General features: G+C 40.8%; 2 protein-coding genes and 1 long non-coding RNA gene across 3 annotated transcripts; 1 reads left to right on the plus strand and 2 right to left on the minus strand.

Annotated features, from left to right (window-relative positions):
- Nucleotides 1-454: 454 nt before the first annotated feature.
- On the minus strand, nt 455-5,216 carry LOC144901298 (globoside alpha-1,3-N-acetylgalactosaminyltransferase 1-like). Its single transcript, XM_078794851.1, has 3 exons — nt 4,979-5,216; nt 4,433-4,495; nt 455-3,491 (listed from the first exon to the last, which is right to left on the minus strand). Exons 1-3 carry the CDS (start codon nt 5,010-5,012, stop codon nt 2,593-2,595), a joined length of 996 nt encoding a protein of 331 aa, XP_078650977.1. The 5' UTR covers nt 5,013-5,216; the 3' UTR covers nt 455-2,592.
- A 742-nt stretch (nt 5,217-5,958) lies between these two features.
- pcsk1 (proprotein convertase subtilisin/kexin type 1) lies at nt 5,959-22,870 on the minus strand. The gene is made up of 14 exons (XM_058045884.2): nt 22,525-22,870; nt 21,003-21,107; nt 20,791-20,913; nt 16,387-16,533; nt 15,933-16,009; nt 15,056-15,144; nt 14,805-14,977; nt 14,314-14,526; nt 13,191-13,291; nt 12,876-13,109; nt 11,101-11,258; nt 10,889-11,022; nt 10,628-10,789; nt 5,959-9,295 (listed from the first exon to the last, which is right to left on the minus strand). The coding sequence occupies exons 1-14, from the start codon at nt 22,711-22,713 to the stop codon at nt 8,888-8,890; spliced, it is 2,313 nt and encodes a 770-aa protein (XP_057901867.2). The 5' UTR covers nt 22,714-22,870; the 3' UTR covers nt 5,959-8,887.
- LOC144901299 (uncharacterized) lies at nt 16,883-21,234 on the plus strand. The gene is made up of 3 exons (XR_013629483.1): nt 16,883-16,907; nt 20,620-20,678; nt 20,774-21,234. It is a non-coding gene; the product is annotated as an uncharacterized LOC144901299 (long non-coding RNA).
- Nucleotides 22,871-24,205: the final 1,335 nt, after the last annotated feature.

The raw sequence follows: 24,205 nt of genomic DNA on the forward strand, positions 1-24,205 counted from the left end.
ACATATAGACAAACAACCATTCACACTCACATTCATACCTATGGACAATTTGGAGTCGCCAATTAACCTAGCATGTTTTTGGAATGTGGGAGGAAACCGGAGTACCCGGAAAAAACACACGCATGCACTGGGAGAACATGCAAACTCCACACAGAGATGGCCGAGGGTGGAATTGAACCCTGGTCTCCTAGCTGTGAGGTCTGCGCGCTAACCACTAGACCACCGTGCCGCCCAAAACAGTTTTATGATTTTTTAAAATAAAAAATCAGTAAATCCTCAACATCTTTTATAGAAAGAGGAGGGGGGGTGGCAGTCCAGGGTGTACCTCGCCTCTCGCCCGAAGACAGCTGGGATAGGCTCCAGCAACCCCGCGACCCTCGTGAGGAAAAGCGGTAGAAAATGAATGAATGAATGAATAAATCCTCAACATCTTTTATAGAAAGAGGAGGGGGGTGGAAAATAATTTAAAAATACGTCTTGTAATGGTACTGATGGTTTGTGTATTTGGTATTATGGGGTGGATTAAGTTGGCCCCCATCCGGTACTGAATGCAGTTTACTGTAAGGCATTCAATTCCGCTTGCCAAAATAGGTTACTTGAAACCTCAGGAAACCACATGACCGCATGAAAGCAAAAGAACTATTTCACCTGCTTTGTGTTATACCGTGAAAGGGTGTTCTCGGTATAGATCGGGGAGCTAGCAACAGCCTGAAACAGAAATAAAATGCTGCGTGTGACAAATGAGAATCAGGTTCTTGGGAGTGATCTGAAGTTCACCTCCAACTTCACTCCACGTGGCGATCTGGCCCTGAGGACACATTCTCTTGGCAGTGAGAAAGAACCATCTGCTGTGTTTCAACCCTCCCATTATGACCATCGCACACATGGATAGGAGTGTGTGTGTGTGTGTGTGTGTTTGAAAGAAAGAGAAGATTTATATCAGTCATTGACAGCCGTTTAGGTTTCCATTTGCGTTGAACTATCACCAGCAGAAGCATTATTGTTTTTGCCGCAGCTGATAAACACATGTTTGCCAGGAGAATCAGCACCATGTTGTGTACACCCCCCTTCCCCACACTTGGTATTTAAAGACCTTGAAACAGCAGTGCTTCCAGTTAATGATTGTCCACTGAGGAGGGGAAAGTGTGCACTGAAATTGTTGACTCTTATCGCTACTGACCACAAAGCCACTCCAAGAGTATCTGCGAGGCTGACATTAATGGAGAGCCCGGTGCTTTTTTTTTTTGAAAGAGACAGGCCAATTTCTCTGTTTTTTTTTTTCCTCTTTGGTTTGATAAGAGCAGATTTGTGCAGATACAGTACACATAGATGGGTCTATAATTGAAAGTCAGTTTTAGGTTTCTTTTTTTATTGATACAAAAATACAAGGAAGCGTTGAATAAACACAAAACAAATGTGTGGTTTTGGTTTCTGTTTGTATGTTTCAACGTTAGGACTTTCAGACCTCCCACTAGGAAAAGTGCAGTGGAGTTTTGGTTGTTGGGTAAGTTGGGTAAATCAGTGTAACACCGAAATGTTATGGTTTGATGTCACAAAGGACCGTTGCCGCCCAAAAAGACTCACTAAAAATCATTTAAAAAAAACAATATAAACTGTTCTTCATGGCTGTGTAGGTATCAACAATGAATCCAATCAATAATGATCCAATTCATAGAGAAATATTTTGGAACTATTTTCCCAAACAAAACATTCATTCATTCATTTTCTACCGCTTATCCTCACAAAGGTCATGGGGGTGCTGGAGCCTATCCCAGTTGTCTTCGGGCGAGAGGCGGGGTACACCCTGGACTGGTCGCCAGTGAATCACAGGGCACATATAGACAAACAACCATTCACACTCACATTCATACCTATGGATAATTTGGAGTCGCTAATTAACCTAGCATGTTTTTGGAACGTGGGAGGAAACCGGAGTACCCGGAAAAACCCACACATGCACGGGGAGATGGCCGAGGGTGGAATTGAACTCGGGTCTCCTTGCTGTGAGGCCACTTGATCGCCATGCAGGCCCACATTGTGACTCAAACAAGTTGAAATAATAATCTGTTTACTGTTTTACTACGTCGGAATTGTCGGAATGACAATTTAATTCATTCATTCATTCATTTTCTACCGCTTATCCTCACGAGGGTCGCGGGAGTGCTGGAGCCTATCCCAGCTGTCTTCGGGGCGAGAGACAGGGTCACTCTGGACTGGTCGCCAGCCAATCACAGGGCACATATAGACAAACAACCATTCACACTCACATTCATACCTATGGACAATTTGGAGTCGCCAATTAACCTAGCATGTTTTTGGAATGAACGCATGCACGGGGAAAACATGCAAACTCCACACAGAGATGGCTGACGTTGGAATTGAACTTGGGTGTCCTAGCTGTGAGGCCTCTGCGCTAACCACTCGTCCACTGTGCAGCCCTCCAAGCAAAACAAATACCATCATATCACAGTTATCGTCCATGTTAGTGGTTGACATATGATTGGAACGCTATGAGTTTGTATCTTGACTGTAATGACACACATGAATTCAACATCGGTGCTTTTCTCTCTTCTCAGCATCAAAAGCCTCACATTACCTTCCCAACGACACCAGCCTCTTAACAGGCACCTCCACAGCCAAGCCTGATTCCCACCAGCTGTACTCCGGTGATAGCACGCAGCTCGGTCGGTGAGTAATAAAGTATCGGTTCAAGTAGCTCTCCTCACGGCCACGTGCCATTACGCCGTTGGCTTGGTCCTTCTGAATCAGCATCGAACAACCTCGAGCCAGTCTGTACATCTGTGGAACCAGCCCACCGTACAACTCTGACGTGAAGTAGTAGTCGCCTTCAGTGTTCTCAACGTAAGCAGACGACACCTCATCTGTTTCATACGGGAATGCCGTCCTTGGTTTGCCGTAGAGTTCCGGATGCAAGGTGGCCACAAGGTCGCCGAGGATTTCTTCTCCGACGGGAGCCACAAACTCCTGGTCGATGTCTGCACAGAATATGTACTCAACGTCTCTACCAATTTGATCTTTGATGGTTTCGGCCAACAGGGTCATACGGCGGTAGACCAACTTGTCCCAACCTGGGAACTCTGCAACAGAAACTACTGTCAGACGTCGCCCAGACCCCAACTTCATTGGAGGATCAAATCTGTGAGAGTTATCTGTGAGAACGTAGTACGTGACCATCTGACCAGGAAGGAAGTACTCCTCAGCTGATGATATGAAATGTCTCACAAATTGGGCGTACTTTCCCACCGCGAGGGCCAACAAGCCTATTCGGACTTCTCGTTGTGCAAGCTCTGTTCTTCGCTTCACCGAGTAGCGGGCGTCACCCCAAACTAAAGGAGCACCCCAAGGTGTTTGCAGTGATCCTGACTTGGCGCTGATTGTGTCTGTCTTTTCTCCGACGTCTGCTTCCATGGAGCGGAAGTAAGGATGAGGGGACCTCACGTTGGCATTGGCCTTGCGTCCGTGGAGGAAGTCTGACAAAATAAAGCATCAGTTTTACAACTTAAACATGTACAACGTGTACTGGAGCCTACCCCAGATGATGGGTGAGAGGCGGGGTACATTTTAGACCGGGGTCTCAAACTCAATTTACCTGGGGGCCACTGGAGCTAGGGTCTGGGTGAAGCTGGGCCGCATCAGGTAAAAAAATAAAAATAAATAAAATAATATATATATATAAAATAAAAATTTAATAAAAATATTAATAAATATTAAATATTAATAAATTTATATAATATAACCCTCCACTTTTTCAGTGCTTTGGGTCTTTGGAAAAGCTCTGATAAAACATTACATTATTATAAATTATGATAAATTAATTTTAATTTATTATTAAATTATTAAATAAATGTTTAATGTTAATTTTTATTTTTCGACACAAAATAAGATGGAAAAATAAATAAGCAAATCAAAAAACAAATGAAACAAATTAACAAATTAATTTTTATTTATTATTAAATTATTAAATAAATGTTTAATGTTAATTTTTATTCAACACAAAATAAGATGGAAAAAATAAATAAGCAAATCAAAAAACAAATGAAACAAATTAACAAATTAATTTTGATTTATTATTAAATTATTAAATTTATATAATATAATAGTCTTCAATGCTTCTGCTATACCCTCCACTTTTTCAGTGCTTTGGGTCTTTGGAAAAGCTCTGATAAAACATTAAATTATTATAAATTAATTTTAATTTATTATTAAATTATTAAATAAATGTTTAATGTTAATTTTTATTTTTCGACACAAAATAAGATGAGAAAAATAAATAAGCAAATCAAAAAACAAATGAAACAAATTAACAAATTAAACCTTCATATTAAGGCGGGGGCCTCAAACCAGAGGCCCGCTATGTATGTTAAATGACGCAGTATTAGAGGACAAATCTCATTGTACAATGCATACTTACATATGATAAAAGACAGTAGAAAGAAGTACAGGAGTAGATGCAACCTGGACACTCTGACTGCTCCTGTATGGACCATCAGATCAACACACAAATTATCCTCCAAGCTTCCTGCAGTGAAAGCAGTGAAGCTCTGGTCTTCAAAGGAATGCAAAGAATGTGCTTCTCAAGATATTTCTCCCCTCGGAACCGTGGCATGCTGCATTCAATGATATAACCATCATCCGTCTGCAGTCTCTCTACACAAATATGGTTGATTTTGTAAAATATTGTAATGTATGATAAAAAACAGATTAATCATCATATATTTTACTGACATTTTCATTTTTGTTAAGTGTTAACCTTTCAGTTGCAGAGTGCACAGGAAGGAAGCACAGTGAAGTGAAGGCACCACGGCGGCGTTTCACCAGGCAGATGATTTAAGATGCACACAATTCCATTCATCGGCATGTTTCAGTAGCAAATAACGTGTTATTTGTGCATTCTTGCATAACACAAAGACAGCATGACAAGGAGGTGGAGTCCAACAGTGGCTCCTGTTTTACTGACCTGTTGGTGTCTTGCAGAACGGGAACAGCGCCATGCTGTGACCTGCTGCTGGATGAACACACAAACTCGTTGCCGAAATGTCTCTTTCTGACTTTCTGTCTTTCTGAAGGTGCTGTAAAACGCAAATATGTCGGGTTTGTTTGTCTTTTTCCTCTTTTTTTTTCTTTTTCCACTCCCTCTTTGCTTATATTCTCCTCCCCTCTGTTCTTCTCCACTTCTTCTCCTCACAGCAACCAGATGTGTGCAGTCAGGGCAATGACAAGCTGTACAATAACCAAAGCCAGATGTGAAAATGATACGGAAAAACTAGTGAAATATATAAAATAGACAAAGAATGAGAGCTATAGTAGGAAATAGCTTTGTTAACATGTGATATTTTATGTGACCACTAGGTGGTAGATGATATCATAGTAAGTATGATAAGTCATCTTTTTACACACACCAATTAAATATTCATTCATTCATTCATTTTCTACTGCTTATACTCACGAGGGTCATGGGGGTGCTGGAGCCTATCCCAACTGTCTTCGGGCAAGAGGCGGGGTACACCCTGGACTGGTGGCCAGCCAATCACAGGGCACATATAGACAAACAACCATTCACACTCACATTCATACCTATGGACAATTTGGAGTGGCTAATTAACCTAGCATGTTTTTGGAATGTGGGAGGAAACCGGAGTACCCGGAGAAAACCCACGCATGCACGGGGAGAACATGCAAACTCCACACAGAGATGGCCGAGGGTGGAATCGAACTCGGGTCTTGTAGCTGTGAGGCCTGCAGCCATAATGTATATTCTATGTCCAAAATAATGAATTGTTTATGTTGATCTTTACACCTTAATGCACACCTTAACTTGTGCTTTTCAAGTTTTATAGACTCTAACAATAAGAAGTCATAACTGTCATTAGTGCCTATGTGCAAGTATTATTTGCTGCAAAAACCAAATGCCGCAAGAGACTCCACAGACTCCAGAGGTCAGTTTGCAGTTTATTACGATAAATCTCTAATTTTTGTACATCCATACAGAATTTGCAACATAATTTTGATATTTTGAATAACAAAAAAAAGTAAAAGATTATAATATAGGCTACGCTATGAACAAATTACAAGGTGCAGCATTTTTCCAAAACATCATTCTTATCCTGTCTTCCTGTTGGCAGAGAAGCGGTTTGGCTGGCGGTTTGGCACTGAACTACATGGACTCTGCATCGAGGTTTTTCCGATCAATCGTTACGTACCGACTTGCTTTGAAATACGAGGACGTATGTAAGTATGCTGTCTTATCATATGACACAAAAGTGCTTGCAGGTTGCCATGCAGAGCCTCTGTTTAACAAATCCATTAATACCAGAATAATTATTTCACGGAATTAACACTGCAACAATTCAATTAAACGACCTACATTTGACATGTGACACATAAAGAAGAAATAACATGTTTTCATTGAAACACAGAAGCTTGACAACAAATGGGCAGTGTTGCGTTGCAGTAATCAAATGAAAGAATAAACAGGGGTTGATATATTACTTCATAAACTATGAGGATCCTTAGAAAAATATTTCCTTTAGTGCAGCATAGTACTTATACAAAATCAAATAAAACAGCAAAATAAAAAGATGCGTTTGTTTTTGTGTTTTGTTGACTGAAATATATACTTTCTCTCACCGTACTTTTACTTTCTTATCATGCAGAAAGATAATTGCAGTACAATTATATTACCTTTATAGTCAGTGACGTGTGGTAGAGCTTCAAAATAAAATGTAAAGAAAACTTATTATGATAAAGTAAATATTGATATGTCGGTTAAAAAAAAGGAAAAAATAAATAAAAATAAACTATTAAAAAAAGTAAATATTGATATGTCTGTTAAATTGTATTTTAAATGAATTTTCTGTGTGATTCAATTTTTTAAACATTTTTTTCAGTAAAAATTGTTGAATTTTCTGATCAAATACGGGGCAGAATCAGCTAACAAGCCCGGCCTAGTGTCTGAGTAGATGATGGCATCCTTTACATTATTAGTCAGTGATGTGTGGTAGAGCTTCAAAATAAAATGTAAAGAAAACTAATTATGATAAAGTAAATATTGATATGTCGGTAAAAAAAGAAAAAAATAAATAAAAATAAAGTATAAAAAAGTAAATATTGATATGTCTGTTAAATTGTATTTTAAATGAATTTTCTGTGTGATTCAATTTTTTTAACATTTTTTTTCAGTAAAAATTGTTGAATTTTCTGATCAAATACGGGGCAGAATCGGCTAAGATCGGCTAACAAGCCCAGCCTAGCATCTGAGTAGATGATGGCATCCTTTACATTATTATTCTTACTAATCAGATAATAAAATACACAGAAATGTTATACCCTGAGGCGCTGTGGCAAGGTCCTTGTCACTGCTGTCCTTCCATAGAAAGAAAAAGCCAACATTTGTGACAGCAGCACAACACCAGTAAGTGTTGGTATTTATGTTCCGCTCAATGAAAAAATGAACATGACTGCCAAGACGTAGGATCGTATATCGAAACTCAAGATTTAAGTAAGAGTCTAACCCGCTTGCTTCACGCTGCCCGCTGGGTCTCCAACACAGGACCCCGAGCACACCTACAAAGGACTCTGAAGGACCCCACCGCATGTCACTGTTTATAGTGTAAAACTGTATGATCCTTCACAATGTATTTATTTTTAGACTTTGTAGAGCGAGGTTTGGAGACACCCTGAGAATCAATAATGGGTCAAAAATGTTGATATTCACTATTTTCAGATGATTTTTACCTTGGAAGTTGGTATATTTGTGTGAAATGCACTAGAGAGCTACAATACTGTGCAAAAGTGAGGCTAATTCACATCCATAGTGACTTATTTAATCATTAATTCATGGGTGCTGGAGCCTATCCCAGCTGTCTGGTACACCCTGGACTGGTCGCCAGCCAATCACAGGGCACATATAGACAAACAACCATTCACACTCACATTCATACCTATGGACAATTTGGAGTCGCCAATTAACCTAGCATGTTTTTGGAATGTGGGAGGAAACCGGAAACCCACGCATGCACCTGGAGATGGCCGAGAGTGGAATTGAACTCAGGTCTCCTTGCTGTGAGGCCACTCGATCGCCGTGCATCCCCCCCGCATAGTGACTCAAACAAGTTGAAATAATAATCTGTTTACTGTTTTACTACATCGGAATGGCCGAGTGGTTAGCGTGCAGACCTCACAGCTAGAAGACCGGGGTTCAATTCCACCCTTCACCCTAGGCCATCTCTGTGTGGAGTTTGCATGTTTTCCCCCCGTGCATGCGTGGGTTTTCTCCAGGTACTCCGGTTTCCTCCCACATTCCAAAAACATGCTAGGTTAATTACCGACTCCAAATTTGTCCATAGGTATGAATGTGAGTGTGAATGGTTGTTTGTCTATATGTGCCCTGTGATTGGCTGGCGACCAGTCCAGGGTGTACCCCGCCTCTCGCCCTAAGGAAGACAGCTGGGATAAGCTCCAGCACCAAGCGGCAGAAAATGAATGAATGAATGAATGCTAATGGTGGCCCAAGATTTTTGCACAGTACTGGTATACGACTCAAAACAGGACTACCAACATCTAAACTAAGGATTCATTGTTTACAAATCCATGCTACAATCATTGTGTTTGTATGTTTTGAGAAAATATATATTCTAATGATGACGTGCTTGCGAAGGCTGAGAGCAAAGAACCAAGGAACCATACAATCAGAAATAAGAACTTTTTTTTTTTTTTGAAATAAGGACATCTAAAAATGCAGCATTTTGGGGGACAACACAGAACTGAATGAGAGTTTAGATGTCTCTTTCTTGCATTGCCAATTTTCTCTTTTTGCCTTGTTCCTCTGCTTCCCAACCAACACATCACCACATCGTTCCTTCTTCTCTCACTTCTGCTCCTCACCATCTATCATCTGGAACAGAGCCTGCAGCAGGCGGTCATCTCTATGCCTGTAAGGCTTGGTGCTGTAGAAGCCGTCGCTATAGTCACTATAGACGCTATCCTCCGGGCCACCGTACTTGTTGATCATGTCCAGAGCTTGGTAGAGCTTCTGCGGTGGGGTTCGTGTTGCCATGAGGGAGGACATTCTTCCAGTTTGCTGTTTCCTCCAGGCTGACCTGGGTTCCTGGATGGCGGCGGGGCTTTGCCTGTTAAAGGCTGTCTGCAGGAGACGCAGCAAGGCCTGTGTGGGGGTGTTTGGAGGGTTTGCTGGTTTTTGGGGTTCCTTTTCTGTGTTAGAAGGAATCGAGGTTTCTGTTTTTGTCTTCAGAGGTGGATGGGTCTCAGTGGGCTCCTGTATCACCACACAGATGTCAATTATGTCAATTATGCACCAGAATTATAGAACACAATATTAGCAGAACACAAGCCACATTGCTAGTATATTAATACTTACCTCATCACATTTTTATGTAAAGAATATATGTTGTATGATGTTAAAATACTATATTTGCTCTGTTTACTTTTTATACATTTGGTTCATTCTGAAAAATGAAAGGATGCAAGGGACACTGGCGGGCCGTGGGTGGAATAAATTAAAAACAGACCGTTTTGGCAGGAAGAAGAAAAGGAAATTCAACTGGAATAGGTGCAGATTCTGGAAGATCTAATATGTTTTCTGTGCAGGTTATTGTGTGTAGCTGCAGAAAACTCAACACAAAGGGTCGAAAAATTAGCATAATGGTCCCCTTTAAAAAAAATTAAAGAAAAAAAAGCTCTCAGATTTGTGATGGACTGTTAACATTTTCTCTTTTTTTAATTTTCAAATATTTCAACTTGTTAGAAATATTCATAATATTATGACTTTATTCCTCTAATATTTTGAATTTATTACCATAATATAATCTCATGACTTTTTCCCTTTTGTAATTTTCCTAAATGTTGTTGTTAGATTACAACTTTTTTATCTTAATATTTTGACTCTATTCTTGTAAAATTACTGTTTATTTTTTATGTTCTTTTTTTTAAATTACCAAATATTTCAACTTTGTTATAAATATTCATAATATTATGACTTTATTCCTCTAATATTTTGAATTTATTACCATAATATAATCTCATGACTTTTTCCCTTTTGTAATTTTCCTAAATGTTGTTGTTAGATTACAACTTTTTTATCTTAATATTTTGACTCTATTCTTGTAAAATCACTTTTTTTATTTTTTATGTTCTTTTGTAAAATTTCTAAATATTTCAACTTTGTTATAAATATTCATAAAATTATGACTTTATTCCCCTAATATTTAGAACTTTTTCCCTTTTGTAATTTTCCTAAATGTTGTTAGATTACAACTTTTTTTATCTTAATATTTTGACTTTATTTTTGCTGTTTTTTTTTTTTTTTTCCTTTCAATTGTATTTTTACAACAAACAACAGTCACAAGCCACTTGGCCGCACTTTGGACGTCATTACGTATAATTTTATGCACATGTTTGATTTTAATATAAAAAAGAGATACAGAATAAGACACTGGAAAGACAAAGCATGTGTAAAGGTATTAACATTTACACAACATTTTGATAATAAATATATGACATTAAATATAACTCATTCATTTGACTTCATTCTAACACTTGTGCAAGCCCAACAGCGACACAATCAACGTCATGATGCACTCTTGCTCACCTCCATCATGTCGTCCATATGTTCCACCCCACGGCGATCATTCTGCACGGCGTTGTAGGGAATGTACACCCGAGGCTTCTTCATGTGTTCTGGCTTCTCCGATGTTCCGTGGAGAATCAACTTCCAGTTCAAAATTCGACCTTCATTCTCCATGCGTCCAGACTACCACCATAAGACATGGATTTAGACCCAGCACATTATTGGATCATCATTAGTGACATTTTGATGGATTTGACTAGTTTTTTTAGGTCATCAACTCACAGTGTCAGTGATTTTGATGGTCCAAGTACCAGAAGGGTCTTCTCCCCATGTATGGACTGACATAAAATCCCAGTTTCTGAAACCATTGGACGACGTGTCTCGCTCACGTTCAGCGAGCAGCACTGTGGTGGTGCCTGAGGAAGAAACTTTGAATTTAGTTATTGGCTGTGTGTGTTTGTGTGTGTGTGTGTGTGTGTGTGTGTATGCCTCACCAGCCGGGGATGTGAGTGTGATGTGCAGATCTCCTCTCCTTGTGTATTCAATGCTGGCCTCCACCTGCACGTGCTCCAGTGAGCCGATGGCGTTTTCCTGCCCTGCGCATGCTTTAGTTGGAATCTCTATCGTGGTCTCCCCTGCGGCTTTCAGCTCCCTGTGGGGTGCGTTCAAAATAGCAGGAAAAGTTACACACAAACACCCCACCGTGACGACAAAAGGCTGTTATGTCTGTTCTGTTCTTCTTCTAATTAGTGAGAACAACAACAGTGAAGTAAAGAACAGATGCCCTTATTGGGTACGGTGCATAACGTTAAGATAGCTAAACTAAGCTAAGCTAAGCTAAACTTCACGAGGGTCGCTAGGGTGCTAGAGCCTATTCCAGCTGTGTTCAGGCGAGAGGTGGGGTACACCCTGGACTGGTGGCCAGCCAATCACAGGGCGCATATAGACAAACAACCATTCACACTCACATTCATACCTATGGACAATTTGGAGTCGCTAATTAACCTAGCATGTTTTTGGAATGTGGGAGGAAACCGGAGTACCTGGAAAAAAACCCACGCATGCAAGGGGAGAACATACAAACTCCACACAGAGATGGCCGAGGGTGGAATTGAACTTGGGTCTCCTCGCTGTGAGGCCTGCGTGCTAACCACTCGTCCACCGTGCAGCCGTCAATCCATCATTGATACCTTCATTCATTCATTCATTTTCTACTGCTTTTCCTCACAAGGGTTGCGGGGGATGCTGGAGCCTATCCCAGCTGTCTTTGGGTGAGAGGCGGGGTACACCCTGGACTGGTGGCCAGCCAATCACAGGGCGCATATAGACAAACAACCATTCACACTCACATTCAAACTCATGCAAACTCCACACAGAGATAGCCGAGGGTGGAATTGAATTGGGTCTCCTAGCTGTGAGGTTTACACGCTAACCACTTGTCCACCGTGCAGCTGTCAATCCATCAATGTAAACTAATTTAAAAGTTCAACTCCTGCTCTGTATTCAGTATAAATTCATATTACAAAGAAAAAATACAACACAGCCTTTCATTCATTTGCAAAACCAGTTAATCCTGAACTCTCCCCGCCAAGAATGAAAGGATTTCCATGTTCAAGCTGGCGTACAGCAGGAGGGGCGTGTAGGCCACTAAACCATTGACGGAAATTTAGACCCAAATCCTACCGGATTAAACATGTAGCAAGGTAATGGGGCAACTAGTTGTTGGTGCTATCGAGTCCCATAAATCCTAAACAAACTGGACAAAATGGCAGTGCAGCATGATGCTGCTTGTTGATGGTACAAAAAAAAAAAAATGTGCAGATTGTTGCAAGGACAAAGGTTAAGCTAACATGTTTTGAGTCTCTAATCCAAGCGGAAACAATGGATGTAAACATCGAGGCAGACAAGCCAGCTTTGCATTTCCTAATAATAAAATTCATATTTGGAAATTAGCAACTAGAATTAAAATGATCCCAGATGTTATGGTTTAAAAATAAGCTTCAAAAATCATTTTCATGGCAGTAATGCGCTGGTTGTTATTGTCATGACTCCCTTCAGAAAGCAACAGATGTGTCTTTGATAATGCAAACGGATTTATATCTTAGCTTTGTTCACCCTAAAACTCTTGTTCTCTTGTTCTCTCACTTTGAATCAGACTCTTAAAATCTCGGAAATAAAAATAAAAAAAAAAATCTCGGAAATAATAACATTGCAGAGCTTGCGTGGGCCCACCAGGCGACAGTCTTGCACCGATATCCCATTCTCTTACCTGGGCTGGAAAGAGTCATCCCTGACTATGCATTGCTTCTTCTCTGGCACATGCTTCCAGGTGGCGGGGTCGGCAAGGTCAACTAAGGCTTTGGCATTGAGTAGTCCGAAACCGAAGCGACTGTTCACCATCAACCCTGCGCCATTCCTCTTCCACCCTGGATTATTAGCCAAGGGATCAAACTCTGAAGTCCAAACCACAATATGCTGCAGGTCTCTCCATGTTAGGTCTGGACTGCGGAGGAGAAGGAGGCAAGTCGGTGAGTACATATTGTATCAGTTTGAATGCTCAAAATCCATTTGCACACTTGCGTACTTTTGCTCCAGTGCCAAGGCAAATATTCCGGCAGCTAGTGGGGCAGACGCCGACGTTCCGGTGTGAGTCTGAGTGCACTCATTGTGGAGATCAGCACTGGTCTGCACAAAAGCAGGAAACAGTGACATATTCATTCATTCATTCATTTTCTACTGCTTTTCCTCAAAAGGGTCACGGGGGTTGCTGGAGCCTATCCCAGCTGTCTTCGGGCGAGAGGTGGGGTACACTCTGGACTGGTGGCCAGCCAATCACAGGGCACATATAGACAAACAACCATTCACACTCACATTCATACCTATGGACAATTTGGAGTCGCCAATTAAGCTAGCATGTTTTTGGAAAAATGTGGAAGGAAACCGGAGAACCCGGAAAAAAACCTACACATGCACGGGGAGAACATGCAAACTCCATACAGAGATGGTCGAGGGTGGACTTGAACGCGGGTCTCCTAGCTGTGAGGTCTGCGCGCTAAAGCTACAGCATTCATTCATTCATTCATTTTCTACCGTTTATCCTCACAAGAGTCACAGGGGTTGCTGGAGCCTATCCCAGCTGTCTTCGGGCGAGAGGCGGGGTACACCCTGGACTGGTGGCCAGCCAATCACAGGGCACATATAGACAAACAACCATTCACACTCACATTCATACCTATGGACAATTTGGAGTCGCCAATTAAGCTAGCATGTTTTTGGAAAAATGTGGAAGGAAACCGGAGTACCCGGAAAAAAACCCACGCATGCACGGGGAGAACATGCAAATTAGATGAGAGGCGAGCCAATCACAGGGCACATATAGACAAACAACCATTCACACTCACATTCATACCTATGGACAATTTGGAGTCGCCAATTAACCTAGCATGTTTTTGGAAAAATGTGGGCGGAAACCGGAGTACCCGGAAAAAACCCCACGCATACACGGGGACAACATGCAAACTCCACACAGAGATGGTCGAGGGTGGAATTGAACCCTGGTTTCCTAGCTGTGAGGTCTGCACGCTAACCACTCCTCCACCGTGCAGCCCAACAATGACATAAAAACATCTTCCCTTGTCGATTCATATATTACATTTTAAAGATGTTCCAGTTACTGAAATGTTTACATCATGTTTACATGGACTTACAATCCTCTGGTCGGTGTAGTCCCCGCTACTGTATGCTGTAGCCAGAGTAGAAGAACACTTCTCAGCGTACCATGGAGACAAACCCTGCTGGGAGGCGCTGCTGATTGAGATAGTGTAGATGCTGTCTGTGTAGCCATCGCAGTCACAGTTATCCCCCTGGCGGCCACCGTTACCTGATGCCCAAACAAAGATTGAGCCCTTCCCGCCTCGGCCCTGCACAAAGGCGCGATAGATACCAAACCAAGCATGAAATGAGACATCTGTTTCTGTGTGAAATATTGATATATCTGGAATAATGCTGGAAACACTGCAGATAGTCGTTATTACAGATGTTTCAAACTCAAGCAGTCAGTACACAGTAAGAGTTCATTTCAATTGTAATTAGGAACGTTATTCCCGGTAGCGAAGTGCATTGTCTTTATTGATTGTGTTCTGTCTGAAACCCACCAGAGGCGAAAAACACAGTAAAAGCAGCCAGACGTATAATTTACCTTCTGGATGCCGTACTCAAATGCTTTCTGAGCCAGACGCCCGGGGCCTTCCACCGTCTTGCCATCATCATTGGGTCCCCAGCTGGCACTGTAGATGTCTACATGTTCTGGATTGAAACCGATAGAGCTAGCCTCGATGGCATCCGTTACAATCCCATCTAGCATGCGAATACCTGAATAGAAAAAGCCATTAAATGTCATTAAAAGATTTAAATCAGAATATAAACCACAACAAAAAAAAAGGCTCTTACCTCCAACCTTGGAGTTAAACGCCACCCCAACGCCGCATTTATTGTTGTCAGCTTGCATGGCGATCTCACCTGCACACCGGGTCCCATGCCTAAACAAAATAATAACCATTATTGTTTTGCAATCGCATGCAGAGCTTTTTAACACAACAACATTGAAGATATACAGTCAAGTTATAGCATCAACTTACTACTTAAAGTACCGTCATTTCCGTTGTTTAAGCTAATACTTTTTTTTCAACGGTGAATTCTGCATGATGCAAATTGATGATCTCCTTTACTTCAGAAGTACTAATAATCATTTAAATACTGTGCCGGTCTGACTCACTGTGTGACTAAACTCATCACACAGCAACTTGACACTCAAAAGAAATATACAAACAAATAGCAATAGGAGTTATAAAAACTGCTTATACACCAGAATTTAAGGGACTCTTTACTGGAATAATAATAATTAAAAAAAAAAGACAAGATCCCTCTACAGCTGGAGGTATTCATTGTCGTTTTGGAAGCCCTGGTGAAACTGGTAGCGTCTTGACTTTCATTGGCTCCAATGTAACTCCACATGAACCCCTTGCACTGATTCATGGAGCTCTGCCATATTATTATTATTATATATTCATTCATTCATTTTCTAAAGTTTTTTCCTCACGAGGGTCGCGGGGGGTGCTGGAGCCTATCCCAGCTGTCTTCGGGCGAGAGGCGGGATACACCCTGGACTGGTCGCCAGCCAATCACAGGGCACATATAGACAAACAACCATTCACACTCACATTCATACCTATGGACAATTTGGAGATTATTATTATTATTATTATGCCATATTTTCCAGATAATACCAATGTACAGGTATTAGGGTTAATTAGCATGGTGATCTTACTTGTTTTCATTGGTGGCATCGTATCTGGGGAATGGATCTGGGTCGTTGTCGTTGAAGTCGTAGCTGGCTGCTGCGTCCTTTAAAGAAAGAAAATACAAGTTGAGGAGACGGTTCTTTACAAAAGTTGGTAGGATGAAAAACAACAAATGCATATTTATCTGTATGAAGGATATATTGCAGTATAATGCTTATCTGGGTAATAATGTACAGTATTTGAGAATGGTGATTGACTTAACATTATCAACACTACAAATATTCAATTATCATCGTAGTCTTTGCTGTTAAAACATCACAGAAACAAATCGTAGTTACTATCGCTAAGTCATCATCTGAACAAAAAGACTAAATATCAAGGCAAGAAGACGACTTAGCCTTGGATGGTGTCACCACCAGTGTTGCTGTGGCAACAGCAGACTGAGACGACGGGGCTGTCTCCATGGAAACAGTATCTTACGTAGTTGGAGTAGATGTCTGTGTGGTTCCACTCCAGTCCGTCATCCAGAACCGTGATGACCACTCCTTTCCCGGTGATGCCCTTCTGCCACACAGGGATGACGTGCAGGTCCAGTTTAGGCAGCGAAGACGACGTCCTCGTGTCTTGCTGCAAAGTCGTTGAGAACACAATAACGCATCTAAGTAGGCTCTTTGAATGTTATCATGTATTGTAAAAGGTTAAGGCTGTTAAGAGTCTCTCAGCTTCATTCATTGACCTTTCACGGATATTTATAACTGTTTAGTCATGGTTCAAGTCCACTGCTGCGGTACCGCAACTCAGTAATTATTTAAATTTTCGGGAATGGAGAATAAAATGACACCAAAGCTTGTATATTTGTCTTACTTTTTGTGCGGTATACACGGATACTGCAGAATGCCACCTCAACATGTGACTCATACTTGTGTATCTTTTTTTTTTTTTTTTCCTCAGCTCCCACATCGGTTCTCTTTCTGCATCACCACCTCCAGAACAGAATGCAGGTCTATCCCGATCCTCAATGTAATCTTAAAGCACCAAATGACTGACTTATTTAGTCAGTATAGTTACTCCAGACCCCATTCACTGTGCAATATCTGATCAACCTCCATGTGCAATACTAAGGGCTCTAAATGCAATATACTAAGTATTTCCATAATGCCTCATATTAACTCTCTAACATGATCTCAGTGTATAGACTGGTCATACATATATCTCATCTCGTTTCATATTATCTACATACTGTATTGTATATACAGTGAAGAAAATAAGTATTTGAACACCCTGCTATTTTGCTATTTCTCCCACTTAGAAATCATGGAGGGGTCTGAAATTTTCATCGTAGGTGCATGTCCACTGTGAGAGAGATAAACTAAAAAGAAAAATCCAGAAATCACAATGCATGATTTTTTAACAATTTATTTGTGTGATACAGCTGCTAATAAGTATTTGAACACCTGAGAAAATGAATGTTAATATTTGGTACAGTAGCCTTTGTTTGCTATTACAGAGGTCAAACGTTTCCTGTAGTTTTTCACCAGGTTTGCACACACTGCAGGAGGGATCTTGGCCCACTCCTCCACACAGATCTTCTCTAGATCAGTCAGGTTTCTGGGCTGTCGCTGAGAAACACGGAGTTTGAGCTCCCTCCAAAGATTTTCGATTGGGTTCAGGTCTGGAGACTGGCTGGGCCATGCTAGAACCTTGATATGCTTCTTACGGAGCCACTCCTTGGTTTTCCTGGCTGTGTGCTTCGGGTCGTTGTCGTGTTGGAAGACCCAGCCACGACCCATCTTCAATGCTCTGACAGAGGGAAGGAGGTTGTTCCCCAAAATCTCACAATACACGGCCCCAGTCATCCTCTCTTTAATGCAGTGCACTCGTCCTGTCCCATGTGCAGAAAAACACCCCCAAAGCATGATGCTACCACCCCCATGCTTCACAGTAGGGATGGTGTTCTTCGGATTGTACTCTTCATTCTTCTTCCTCCAAACACGCTTATTGGAATTATGACCAAAAAGTTCTATTTTGGTCTCATCTGACCATAAAACTTTCTCCCATGACTCCTCTGTATCATCCAAATGGTCATATGCAAACTTAAGACGGGCCTTGACATGTGCTGGTTTAAGCAGGGGAACCTTTCGTGCCATGCATGATTTCACATCATGACGTCTTAGTGTATTACCTACAGTAACCTTGGAAACGGTGGTCCCAGCTCTTTTCAGGTCATTGACCAAGTCCTGTCGTGTAGTTCTGGGCTGATTCCTCACCTTTCTTAGAATCATTGAGACCCCACGAGGTGATATCTTGCATGGGGCTCCACTCCGATTGAGATTGACCGTCATGTTTAGCTTCTTCCATTTTCTAATGATAGCTCCAACAGTGGACCTTTTTTCACCAAGCTGCTTGGTAATTGCTCCGTAGCCCTTTCCAGCCTTGTGGAGGTGTACAATTTTGTCTCTGGTGTCTTTGGACAGCTCTTTGGTCTTCGCCATGTTACAAGTTAAAGTCTTACTGATTGTATGGGGTGGACAGGTGTCTTTATGCAGCTAACGACCTCAAACAGGTGCATCTGATTCAGGATGATACATGGAGTGCAGGTGGACTTCTAATGGGCAGACTAACAGGTCTTTCAGGGTCAGAATTCTAGATGATACACAGGTGTTCAAATACTTATTTGCAGCTGTATCACACAAATAAATTGTTAAAAAATCATGCATTGTGATTTCTGGATTTTTCTTTTTAGTTTATCTCTCTCACAGTGGACATGCACCTACGATGAAAATTTCAGACCCCTCCATGATTTCTAAGTGGGAGAAATAGCAAAATAGCAGGGTGTTCAAATACTTATTTTCTTCACTGTAACTCTGGGAAAAAACTGCTGATTTTTTCGGATATATCGGACTCGGATATATCGGAAATTCGCTCACAACGGACAGATAAAAAAGAACCGATTTTTCTGTAAAGCATTTCCAATAAAAATTCATTGCATATATCGGATTTTTTATAACAAATTTCCCCACTGAGGGACGAATAAAGGCATATCTTATTTATTCCCCATAATGTTTTAAGTGTGTATCCGCAGATGATGTCTTCATTTACACGCAGAGGAAAAAACAATCTGACACAAGCATGTAACCGCCCTCGTACGCATAAGAAATACAGCCCGGCAGGCGATGAGTCATGCCCCTGGTATCATTTCCATGCATGCATCCACTCATGCTAGAAAAACGGCAGTCATCTTCTCCAAGTCTCTTCCATGCCGCTTTGCAGCATTGCTCATCCGACTCCGTCACACATGCAGCCCCGCCCTCTCCAATGTAAGCAAACATCTACCAACGTCATCATCCTCTAACTTGTAGCGCCACCATTTCACATATGCACATATCACAGAAATCATCAAATTTTGTTTTTGATATTGTGATATTGTACTTCATTACACAAAGCTTTTTTTATCCTTGATGGGTGGGTGACTCATAATGCTTTAGAGTGGTGGGTGGATGTGGAAATATATGAATTGCCACTTTAAGGTAGTCATCATGCCTAGTTAGACAAAATGATTGGTAAATGTTGTTTTTGTGCAAAGTGGTGCATTCTCAGCAAATGCACAAACGATGGACATGGCTAAGTCAGAACCGGGGAGGAGAGAGAGAGAGAGAAAAAAGAGATGAGTAATCTGACACCACACTGGCCAAATCTGATTGACAGCATACAGCAGAATAAGGGAACAAAAGGGCAGAATTCACCTGTTCACTGGTCAGTAATGTGTAATGGTACAGCTGCTGCCTTCTAAAGAGGACCTATTATGCTTTTCCCCACTATTCTGACCTATACATGTAGTTAGAATGGTAATGGTTTTATTTCATTTGAACATGCATCAGATTACAATTGAATGCATCCCATAATCAGTTCCCAGTTCCACATGTCCAAAAGGAGTAGGAAGAAGCAAAGCTTATTAAGTCCTACCCCTCCATCTGGTACTTTTACAATCAGTAACTGTTACATTTGTTCACTTCCTGCTTTCCTAATATATTTTAATTTTAATTTTAATTTTAATTTTAATTTTAATTTTAATTTTAATTTTAATTTTAATTTTAAAATTTTTGTTATTTATTTATTTTTTTCCTGTGTTAAACGATGCCAACTTTTCAGATAATTTATTTATAGTTTATTATCAACTCCAATACCGTTTACCAACCCCTATAAAGTAGAGTTGCCGGAGTGGGCGTGCCTAGAGGCGGGTCGTGGGTGGAATAAATTAAAACAGACCTTTTTCACAGGAAGCACAAAATCCCAAAAAATCTAGCTGAATAGGTACAAATTCTGGAAGATCTAGAAACCTTTCTGTGTCGATTATTGTGTGTAGCTGCTCTATAGGAGTCCACAATTGAATACAAATGGCCAAAAAATGAGCATAATCGGTCCCCTTTAAGCTAGCGAGTGTGGCTAGACACAAAATGAAATCACACACAGCTGTAAAACCAGTTCTCTGCTCTAACTTGGCCTCAATGGACTCAAAAAAATCCCATTTGGGATAAATTGGGATTTAATGCATTGTGTTGTGCTCTGTTCCATCCTGCTGGATTATAGTCTCTGCACTACTCTCATCCCAACTCGGACTATGTAACCAATTAAGCTAATGGCTCTTTTGGCTAGAATGGCTTCATTGTATGCTGTTCTATTATTGTTTGTTTATACGTTTTTTTTTCCTTGTAGCGCCATTGTTAGCATTCTGAGCACAAAACTGGGATCAACATGACAGGCTTCATAAGAGGGTGAAGAGAGCAGCAGAAAAACATATTTTTTTGTAGTAATAAATCATGTCAATCATTGTTTTCAGTTGCACAGATGCTATTTTATCGTTTTCCAGCTTTCTTGCAGACTCACCAAATACCACTGCTGGTTCCACATGGGGTCATCAAACAACTTGTCCACCGGGCAGTCCCTGCACTCCCTAAGGGACGCTCGCTTGCTGCGTTGTTTCTCGTACTGTTGCTCCGCCCAAAGCACCTGCACGGAACGGTGGGATTACTTTGTAGTCACGTTGGGACCAGACCAAACCAGACCAGAACAGACATGTGAAAACTGACGCCACTCACCCGATCATCGTCCGACAGCTGCCTGGTGATGTGTTCTGCACCTCGCTTCATTCTGCGTGGATGTTTTCGATGTCTGAACAAAAAATGGTCCTTCAGGGCCCCAATCTGCCGAGATAAAGAGAGACTGGATTGTGGAAGTCTGCATAATATCAACCAACGTGTCTCAAGTGGGGCATTCAGAGGCAAAAACTGTTGAATTATTGTATTGTATCTAACATTTTGTCAATAAATAAAAAAGAATGAAGAATTAAGTCACTTTATTGTTGACAATTGTTGACGGACAAAGAACAATGATCCCACACAGGGAGAAGCACACACCTGAACTAAATAGACACTGAAATTAGGGACAGGTGACTATGACAACGAACGAAGACAGGGCCAAACAGGAAGTTAAATACCAAAACAAGAGTCCAAAACGGAAACCAAAGCCCAGACAGCAAACTCAAACTGTCACTTAGGAACCTACACAGGGCGTGACAATTGTGTTATTACCAGCCAGAAGAGACCATGTACTGTATGAATGCGAGTGTGAATGGTTGTTTGTCTATACAGTATGGGTCCTGCAACCAGTCCAGGGTGTACCCCGCACCTCGCCTAATGTCAGCTGGGACCTTAGGGAGGACAAGCGGCATAGAAAATGCACAAATACATGTAGTGTGCAAAATAAATGAAATGAAACTCTTCTTAGGGTTGCACGGCCTCACAGCTAGGACACCGGCGTTCAATTCCGTCCTCTGAAATCTCTGTGTGTAATTTGCATGTTCTCCGGGTTGGGTTTTCCGTTGGATTCTCCGGTTTCCTCCCACATTCCAAAAACATGCTAGATTAATTTGCAACTCCAAATTGTCCATAGGTATGAATGTGAGTGTGAATGGTTGTTTGTCTATATGTGCCCTGTGATTGGCTGGCCACCACTCACCCTAAGACTGCTGGGATGGGCTCCTGCGACTCTCGTGAGGATAAGCAGTAGAAAATGAATGAATGAATGAACATATACTATACCTATACTGCTTTTTGAACATGTTGAATTGTTCAATGGTATATTGTGATATTCCTCAGTGTAACTTGTTGTTACATGTTGTGTGGTCAGTTAACAGCAATTGCCAAAAAACATTATTATACCGTATAACCTCAATGGACAAGAAACCCAGAATCTAGGGAAGGATTTAAACCTTATTATGCCAAAATATGTAAGCATTCAACTTCTATTAAACAATTAAGACGCCATTGCTGTACAAATTCATACAGTAGCCGTAATATGTTTGCATAGGAGAGGAAATGCTGGGTAAGACAAGGCAACCAGTGCTAATGTGAGTCATATATTGATTAAAAATATCCTTGGACTACCATGAAATATATGATCTTCTACTTATGTAATATGGTAGAACAATCATTGATACTGCTGGTGTTTTTATCCCCCATTGTTATTAAATGCTGATGTTTTCCAAGCAATGTTTTTAATAAGAAAAATGACATTATACTATTACTAAAGACAAAAAAAAGTCACGTGACTGGTGCCTACCTGTCGGACCAGTTGGTAGTCCAACTCCCGGGCGATTTCTGCTGCAGCATCCTGCCCACCCGGGATCTCCACGGCCCATTCGTTCAGATACTGTCTGTCCACGTAAGGCGAGACCGAGTAGCGGGAAGCCACGGAGGAGAGAACGGCGAGAAAACAACACATCACCGCGGGACGACATCTCACTTCCATCGCAGAGGAAAATTCAACCCAAAAAAAAAAATACACCCACGGCAGCTTTGGGAGCTCCTAAACTATCAAATCACTTCTTATTAGTGATAATAAACAAGTCGCCGTTTTGCTCTGTCAAGGAAACACTTGGTTGAGGGTGTGCGTGCACGCGTGCGTGTGCGGTCACGACTGGGGGGGGGGGGAGTGTTCACACGTCAAATTACGGTTGCTATGACGTCAATCCGGCGTCTACCTTCAGTAAAATATGTCCGTTTGTTGTCCCTTGAGGAGGAAGAGGACGGGGAGGGGATAAAAATATCCCAAAAGGAGGAGCTGGGACGAAATACGTCAAGGAATAAAATTTATAAATCCATCATCTGCTCAGGTTAACGTTATAACAATAATACGGGTATGTTTGTGCCTGTATTAATAAATAATATGCAACAATCAAACGAATATCTTTCCTATCTTTTCCCACCAGGAAATGATTCAGCACCGAGGACAGTTCCTTGTTTTCAGCAACATCACAGAGGCATGACGGGAAAACAAACAAGTCTAAAGCATAAGGCATTTGACATATACTTTATAGCAGTAATATTCAAAACCTCTCATTATGGTCTGCGAAATCTACAATTAACAGTAATTAATTCAAACAGCAATTGCCTCACATGCTACTAATAACAACAGTATCGGGAATAATGGTGGTCGGTTTGCACCTTGTTGAAGTGAATCACTATAAAACACAGATGTCAAACTCAAGGCCTGCTATATCTTTTATTTTTAAAATAATTGTGTAATATTTAGAACATTTTTATTGAATGCAATTGGAATGTTTTTTTTTCCTTTTTGTTGTATCTCATTTAAAATGAATTATATAATATACACTATACAGTGGTGTAAAAAAGCATTTTCTTATTTTCACACATGTTTTATATCAAACAAATTTTAATGTTAGTTAATGACAACACAAGTTAAATTCAACTTTTTAATTAAAGGAGAAAAAAAATCCAAACCAATGTAGCCCCCGTTAAAATATATAATTTAAGTGAAATTAATTGCGATACATCACTCCGGAAAAGGTTATAAATCCATTTCTATAGCTTTGGGACTCCAGCAAACCACAGTGAGAGACATTAACATGTGTAACAAGGGCACAGGGTGTTGGTATGGAATGTGGCAAATCCCACTCGTCTGTATGTCCAACAGATCACATCCTATTGCATATTAATAATTAATAGATGACATCAAATATGAACAACAATGTACATCGTAAACAGTAAATTGCACAAATAAGCTAAATAATTTTGAATAAATAATAATAATTTAAACTTTTGTGTGTGCGTATGGGCAGGTAGATGCACAGGATATGAATGAATGTAGTAGATAGATATTAAAAAAAAAATCCCCCCCCCCCCCCCCCCCCCCCCAAAAAAGGGACAAGAACCGGGATATAACTTTCCCACTTTTGGACAGATTTAGTAGAGATACTCAATTGTTTTAGGCCAACATTAAA

Source organism: Doryrhamphus excisus, linkage group LG11 (genome assembly GCF_037039965.1).
Source record: "Doryrhamphus excisus strain RoL-2023G ecotype Guam linkage group LG11, RoL_Dexc_Guam_v1.1, whole genome shotgun sequence".
Lineage (NCBI taxonomy): Eukaryota > Metazoa > Chordata > Actinopteri > Syngnathiformes > Syngnathidae > Doryrhamphus > Doryrhamphus excisus.